General features: G+C 45.2%; 3 protein-coding genes across 3 annotated transcripts in view; all 3 read right to left on the reverse strand.

The window, feature by feature from the left end:
* Positions 1 to 4223: 4223 nt before the first annotated feature.
* Positions 4224 to 4511, reverse strand: LACBIDRAFT_300545 (uncharacterized protein; the record flags this gene model as incomplete). The annotated part of the gene is made up of 1 exon (XM_001883189.1): positions 4224 to 4511. One exon carries the CDS (start codon positions 4509 to 4511, stop codon positions 4224 to 4226), a length of 288 nt encoding a protein of 95 aa, XP_001883224.1.
* Positions 4512 to 6232: 1721 nt separating this feature from the next.
* On the reverse strand, positions 6233 to 7272 carry LACBIDRAFT_329089 (uncharacterized protein; the record flags this gene model as incomplete). The annotated part of the gene is made up of 3 exons (XM_001883190.1): positions 6233 to 6516; positions 6543 to 7109; positions 7176 to 7272. 3 exons carry the CDS (start codon positions 7270 to 7272, stop codon positions 6233 to 6235), a joined length of 948 nt encoding a protein of 315 aa, XP_001883225.1.
* Positions 7273 to 7979: 707 nt separating this feature from the next.
* The window catches only part of LACBIDRAFT_329090 (uncharacterized protein), a gene marked incomplete at both ends in the record, with an annotated part of 2313 nt that continues 2139 nt past the window's right edge, over positions 7980 to 8153 (reverse strand). Inside the window, one exon of the mRNA XM_001883191.1 lies at positions 7980 to 8071. Coding sequence (XP_001883226.1) covers positions 7980 to 8071 — 92 coding nt within the window. The remainder of the gene's footprint in view (positions 8072 to 8153) is intronic.

The raw sequence follows: 8153 nt of genomic DNA on the forward strand, positions 1-8153 counted from the left end.
TTATGGGCTAGTTATACGTGACGCGGGCGCGGCCATACTTAGTCCCGAAATGAAATCCTCCTGTTTGTGTCCTTTGGTCAGCCAAACTGAGAATGACCAAGTTTTGGTACATATTTGCATTGATAGACCTTGAAATCGAGTCTGACATCGTCGCGGAATGGTGGTTCGAGAGCTTGGGGCGTTTGTTTGCACTTTAAGTTGTGATGGCCAACTTGCCCCCGTTATGGTTGGCTGTGCTGCCGCAACTCACTCTATGAGAGTAGGGTATTGCGGATGAAAAGGCAGTAAACTAAAGACAGGCTGTGGTGGTGAACTGTGTATAGTAATGGAGTAGTTGGCAATCCATCGATAGATGTAGCTGAAGGGACTTTTTGCGTTGAAGTGTGTAGCAACTGTAGGAAGTTGATGGCGGTTTCGAGACAGAAATAATATTGGGTAGAAGACACTATATGCATGGACGGACTGTCCACCGGCGAGTTTATAATATAGTATATGCGCGGGATGTTCTCCGCAGCGGCACCCGCGTACCTATAAGTATGTCCGGGAATCAATGACGCGTCAACGCAAAAAAGGGTGGTACGCACGAAGTCGTTGCCGACACAATAAGGATTCACCGCAAAAAAAAATCGTCAGATCTTGTCATGGCCAGTCTCATAATCTTCAATGTATGGGACCTCGACAGTGCAGCTTCAACTTGCTGAGGCCTGGATTGTAGACAACGAAAGGAACGTTATTCCTAAACGCTGCGCGCTCTGAAAAATGGTTGACAGAAACGGGTGGGGGTATTTGGGGGCTGTTCCATGGGGTGTGAATGAATGACTGGAATCAAACTGGAATAGCGATTTCGCGATCAGATTTTTTGAGAGCTATTTTTAGCATCCCCTCCGAGTACCTTGTTACTCGTACAATATATATCTTTCCCCACAACTTTGTGAGATTTTCTATTAAGATTCATATTAAGTATTGTAGTAAGTATTATTCTACGAAGAAGACGCCTCATTGCCATCCTATGACGCCGCCGGTATGGTAAGCTATGCCAAGTCTCACACCTATTTCCATCAACCTCAATACAGCACTACTAACCCATCTCTTAATCTTCGTCCACAAGTTAGTTTCCATGCCTATCTTGTCGCAAATCGATGCCATAACTTTATCCACACTCAAATCTTTTCAAGCGGCTCGGTCCTCCTTGAGCGCTTGGCACAACAGCTCAATCGATACTCGGGCCTGGTATTTGTTCTGGTGTAACATATAGTCCTCACCACGCCTCTTGGACCAACTCCGCGTGTTGGACATTAAAACGACGTTATCTGGATGCACGTAGATGTTGCGCACTTGGTCGTCTGACTTGAACTGGATCGTGATGTGGTGGTCCTCTATCTCTACAGCTACGGTACACGACCCCGGTGCCATTTTTGAGAATATGGCGTTGTGATTTTGGATGTGTGTGGGTGTGATGTAAGGGAACAGTGGCTCGATGCAGTGAATCGAAAAAACTGGTGGGCGCTGAGGGAATAGATGAGAAAAATATTCTTGAACAGGTTAGGTCTATAACTTACTCGAGGATAGTCGGAAGTGCGGGTTGATGAGTGGATGCACCCCGTGCCAATCGTTTATGTATCATTTTTTGAAGCTTTGGGTTTACCAGTGCTTCAGACCACCGCGATATCTGAATAGCTATCCTGTGAACATGCATGCAGGGCTACGCGCTTGTCCTGCTATACACTGTACCACTGCCTTGGGAAGTGTGTTTCGAGTCAGCTGTCAGAGGCCGCGTGGCTGAGATTCATGCTTTGTATGAGCGAACAAGCGCCCGTATCGTTCAAAATGAATTGATCTTCTCTGAGCGCCGTGTGGCTGAGCAGCGAAAGTCCTGAATTTGTTCAAAAGGGTAGAGGGAAGAAAAAAGTCGGAAACGACCGAAAACATCAGCAAGATCACAATTTACTTCTCTGCTTTTAGCGGCTTTTCTGCTTGCCACAAGCAAAGAAGCCAAAAAGCTGAGAAGCTATACTACCGAAAATGTAACAAACTGAGAAATTATGAAAAATACAATCTACATAAACCCATCCAGCTTTGTCTTCCTCCTAGGACCCGTCTGGACCCCATTCTGGTATATACAAGCTACATATTGTATTCATGCGCAACGACAACCTGTGGTCCAGCAGATCAGATGTCAGTTTGAGCCCATGCCAGGGAGCTCAGCCTCAGCAGCCAGCATCGAGAATGTAACTGCATGAAGCAGCGTCCTCAGGCAGCGGCTAGCAGCAGTATATACTTTGAGGTCGGCACGTATGATGGAAAGGAAGAGGAAGGAAGCTCATTGGCGTCAATGGTGATGCGGTGACGTGTCATCATCACTCATTTTAGACTCTGATCAAGTTGAACAAGATCCATCACACCCCAAGCTTTCCCAACTTCCACGTCAACGTCCACGCTCCATGTTCCATCTTGGCTCTGTCCCGCCTTGACGTATCTCTCTTCATGGACTAACTTGGAGCTGGGCACTTCCCTCTGTGGGTCATTGCATCTGGTAAGCACATTAATCCCATCACTCTCTATTCTCTTCCAAACCCCTTCGCATCTGTCACTAGCGCTGTTCTGTTGTGGCTGCGTCCCAGCTCTGGGTTTGTCGGTACCAATCTTTTCTCTAAACAGTGGGGAGGCGCAATGCCTGCGAAATCAATTTGTGTTTGCACCTATTTGGTCTCCCTATACATGGACGAGAATCAAGGAAAATCAATATTCTGTGTGACCCAGCACAATATCCGGAAATATTGATATAAAAATTGGGACTAAAACAAGTTTTTTAGGGAATGGCCCGAGAATTTCCAAAGCAAGTCAATGATGAGGTGTAGATATCTCCCTGATCTATGGGGAGCAGTAAGATTATTTTTGATATTCTCGGGCCATTCCCTGAACAATCAAAAATAAAGTGTAGTCTTACTATAAAGTGTAAGGCCCATTGCCCGTGCAAAGTAGTTATTTTGTTTTCAAAACTGCCTGTGAAACGCGCTAAATTAGATTACATAATCACGCGAAGGAGGCGTCGCGTCGCGTCAACGCGTCGATGATACACATTCTCAATGACTATTAGGGCCACTCTACATTATCTCTACTACTCAAATAAGCGGAAAACATGGTGTCTTCATTTGGAAAATTTTATATGACCTCAAGCATGAACTATCTGACTACAAACAGCAGATAAAAGGCCAGAAAACGAGCCTCATTTTATGACTTTGACAAGACTCTGACTATGATGACCTAGCATAGTCACCAATTCAATTTTACCGCACATTCACATTGTGATCTAACATACATACATTTACTATGCCTTTACCAGCCTAGAAATTGTAGTGGAACATGAGGAAATTATTTGGGAAGATAAAACGAGACATTTGGCAGGATTTGTGTGGCTGTGCACTTAGTCATCCGGTCAAATCAGTTGCAGGCATTGCGCCTCCCCATAAACAGCTGTTGCTGTCAATTTTGGGCCATGTGGAGGACTGAGCAAGGATTGAGTGTAAAGTATTAGCAAGAGGTACCGTTCATATGTCTCTTCCGTTCATTCACATTACTAATTCCTCTGTTCTATAGCCAAATCATGCCAGGTAATCTGCTACGTAGGTGGAAAAAACTGCATAGTATAGTATGAATTGAATCAGCTTGTTATACTAACTTACATTAGTTTCTCTTTTGATGTCTTTGGCTTTTTCTCAGCTTTTTTCACTTTTTCAACTTTTTGGTAAAGCAAAAAATTCAACTTTTATAAAAATTGGACTGGGCTTTTTGTCTTGTCGCTTTTCTACTTTTTTCCACTTGTAGCCACTTGCACAAGCTAAAAAAAGTAAACTGTTAAACTGCTGATGTATTGGACATGTGACTATTGTTATAGAGATGTAGACTACTTGCTGCGACGCGAAACACGTCTTCGAACCTATACACTGTATGTAGCTCACTCGAGCTTTCAAAAAATTCCTCGGTTTTTCTATCTCTATAGCAGTCAAAGGTTTTATCAGTGCCCTTGCATATACTACACCTAGGAGGCTAATGCACCTATATACCAGCAATGTAGCAGATGACCGAAATTTCGAGAGCTATTTTTAGCACACCCTTCTAATTCTTCCATACATATTACTTGCACAATATATATCTTTCCCCACAACTTTGTGAGATTCTCTAAAGTACACGTTCACTATTGTAGTAAATATGGTTATATTTCATCACCATCCTATGGCCCCGGCGGTATGGTAACCTATAGCAAGTTTCGTACCCAATTGCATCAACTTCAATGCTACACTCGCAACCCAACTCTTGATCTTCGTCCACAGAGAAGTAGACATTCCTATCTCATCATAAATTGATGCCATAACTTGATCCATGGTCAAATTATTCCACCCGGCTCGATTTGCTTTGAGCGCTTGGCACAACAACTCGATCGATCGACGAGCCTCATATTTGTTCTGGTGCAACGTACACTCGCCGCCACGCCTCTGTGCCCAGCTCCGCATGGTGTCCGTCAAAACGACGTTGTCCGGGTGAACGTAGATGTTGCGCACTTGGTTGTCTGACTTGAAATGGATTGTGATGTGGTGATCCTCAATGTCAATAGCTACGGTACATGACTCGGAGCCATTCTTTAGAATGCTTGTGATTGTGAATGTGCGTGAATGTGATGTGAGTTGATGCAGTTAATTTGAAAACTGGGGGCGCTGAGGGGAAAGATAAGAGAAAATATCCTTTGAACAGGTAACATCTATAACTTAATCGAGGAGAGTCAGAAGGTGGGTCGATGCGCACATATGCCCCATACCCATCGTTTATATGTCATTTTTAAGCCTTGCATTTACCAGTGCTTTGAACTACCCCCTCCGGTATTTTGGGAAGCTATCCTGTGACCACACACCTGTCTTGCATACCAGTGCCTCAGGGCTGAGCGTGTTGTCAATCAGCTAGCGCCTAGCGGAGGTGTGGCTGGGTATGTGCCATTATCAAGCGCTGTGGAGTGGTCGAAGTGGAAGTTGAGTCCAAAAGAATTGAACACGTGATAGAGGCTTTGTGGGCCGAAAACATGGTGACGAAAACCGGAACACCCCGGAATGTTGGTGACATATTTTTGGCTTGTATCGATTTCTCTCTGGATTTCTCTTGGGATGTCATCCTGAATTCCTAACCTGGTGCCTAGGCTGGACCATGACGCGTGACGCTTCAGGCGGAGTTCGACAGCACGAATGCCTGTGGCCAACCTGTGGCACATAAATCGACTGCTCTTCAAATATTCTCACTTTTCGGACGAGGTCTGCTCTGTCTGATTTTAACACCTCAGATGATCTCAGCAGATGCGCTTCCCACTGGGACGCAGTACTTAGTACTAGTACTCAGTACTCAGTGCTGGCCAACACATTTTTGTTGACATGATGTCATCTCATGTGGGTGCTTATGCCAAGTCCTGCACTGCCTTTCATCTTTTATTCCTAGTCTCGTTCCCAACGTTATAGGGCAGGATCAAGTGCTGTCCAGGAGGGAGATAAGATCCCATCAGTGGACTTTAAAGTCGGAGGCAAAAAAATGAGAAAATTCACGTGCAAGATCCTGCCCTATAACATCTTGTGCATTTTGATAGGAAGGGGTAGGCTCGTGTGACAGGCTCGTAACACACCTCATCCTCAAGAAGTCCTGCATCCCAAATCATCTCTACAAATTTCATGTCAGCTCCAAAATTATTTCTGAGATTTATAGCATGCTTTATCACCAATAAAGTATAAAATAACTGAGCTCTACACCTTAGCTTCATTGTGAGCAAATAATCATAGTTGAAGGAGAGTACAAGCCTTCTGAAAGGTCAGTGGTGCAGGAAACAAACTCAGTCTTTCAAAAGTAGCTTGCAAAAATAAAAGCTAATATTCTCTTCAATCCTATGTACAAATCAATGACAAGGGACAGCATTTTGCACTTCACAGTACCCAGTTTTGTGCATTGGATAAGGCAAAAGATGTTATCTGCTTCATCAGGAAAGTGGTCTGAGCTCATAGTTTGGTCTTGTTTATGTAGACAAGGTACTCCCCATAGGTGACTGTAGGTTGCCGCCAACCTTGGTAAGCTATGGTAGGTCTGATTGGTTAAAATAGAGCAAGTTCAAATATATGTAAGAATGTGTAGTATACAATGAATGTGAACTGGTCAATGATGTCATAATCTTAGAGCATTTACGGATAAGTTACCAGACATGACATCATATGCTAGCGAAAGTTCTGATCCTCATAAAACGTGGACAGATCAATGTACTTAATTTCGGAATGAGGTAGCAGCTCGAGACAAGATCACAGATGGGAATGATTTCAGCAACAGGGCGGCCACGGGTAGATGAGCGTGTAACGGAATAGAGGCCAGAGTCGGGATCAGGAGCTTGGAGAGGGTTAAACCACTTGATGTAAGCAAGGAACTTGGGAATAGAATGGTTGTGACGAAGATGATCTGGGAGTGCAAAGAACATGCGCACTTGCGCTACCCGAAGGCCTGTGAAAACGAAAATGTGAGCTGACAATGTTTGTGAAGGATGAAGGTGGCTGCACCTTCCAAGTAGGTCCCCTTGGTGACCTCATTCCTGGCTTCACCCTCAGCCCTAACCAAAACGATGTCAAAGCTTGCCGCAGAGTCTTTCCGAGGTCCAGGGATCAACGGCACTGCACGAATGCGTTGCAGGATATTGCTGCACCCCGTAGCAGGGAGGTTGTGTAAATGAATGGATAGATGTTTGAAGGTGTCAAATCGATCAGTTGGGTTGGGGAGGATTGGTTGTTGAGGAGGTGGGAAGTGACGTTGAATAAATGTTGTAAGAGCAGGAAGGAAGTCGGTTGCATGAAAGTGATTGACGATGTCCTCAAGATTGACTAAGGGGAAACTGGGCTTGACTGGAAGATGGTGGGTGATGGGTAGGTTGTTGTTGGATGTCGGTTCATCGTCGTTGATGTCGTCAACCATGGGGTCAATGTCACTCCCGTGACTGGTCCCTTCAAAGCTGTCACCAATCTCCTCATCATCGCTTTCCAGGTTGTCTAACTCCTCACGCCGCAACAGCCAGTCGAGGTATGCTCTGAATCGTTCCGTTGCTTCCCGGCGGTCAAGCCACTTTGTCATCTGTGCCACAAAGTCACGCTTGTTGCTTGCTCAATAACCATCTTTCGCGAAATCAATGTGGAGCTGTTCGGACCACTCTGTGTTGAAACCATCGGCAGAGCCTTGTGACTTGATGCCCTCGACGTAGTGAATCATTTGATGAAGCTTTGGTATGTTGAAGTTCTCTCGAATGCCTTGTTGTATGAAAACATACTTATTTTCATGGAACATCTTCAGTGCGTCCTGCAGCGCGTTCAGGGTTTCCGTGGTATGTACTTGCAGGCGAGTGTAATAGATAAAATTGATGACCGCCCTTGCTGTTTGCAGGACCTGAGGTTGCACCACTCCCACAAGAAGACCTACAAACATGTGCTGCATCTCTTTATGCTCAGTGCCCACAAGTATTAGTTACCTTACCCCACTAATACTGAGCCCCCCGACCATACAAACAGACCATAGTTGATGGTGCCTGCTGATGAGCCCATGGATCAGTTGACCCCATCAAAGGTGGACCGGCCATCAAGACTCTCTTAGGACTGGTAATGTGCATCGGCTGAGAAGTGTACCCCATGAATTGACATAGCTAAAAATGCCTTGGATCCTAGGTCAACCGATCTCTTCATGGATTGGGCTCAACATGTGTCATGGGTCAGCTGAAGAGCTCTAAATCCCATGCATTGTGGATCAGCCCACAGCCGTCTCATTTTTATTTGCCAAGTTTACCTCGGCTTTTCATTGCCGGTCATCATGCAGTTTACTGGGTCGGGTCCATCACCTACCAAGAAGCCGAGCACGGTGACATGGTCAGTCAGCTAGTACCCCATGAATTAAATATGCCTTGGATCCTGGGTCAACCCGTCTCTTCATGGAATGGGCTCATGTGTCATGGGTCTGCTGAAGAGCTTTGAATCCCATGCAGCGTGGATCAGCCCAACCTGGTCCCATCCAGTTGACACTATACGGCCGAGTTTCGTCTTCACTCAGGTTTTATTTGCCAAGTTGCTCAAACATTACCTCGGCTTTTCTTTGCCGGTCAG

This window comes from Laccaria bicolor, genomic scaffold, assembly GCF_000143565.1.
Source record: "Laccaria bicolor S238N-H82 LACBIscaffold_19 genomic scaffold, whole genome shotgun sequence".
In the NCBI taxonomy this organism is placed as follows: Eukaryota; Fungi; Basidiomycota; class Agaricomycetes; order Agaricales; family Hydnangiaceae; genus Laccaria; species Laccaria bicolor.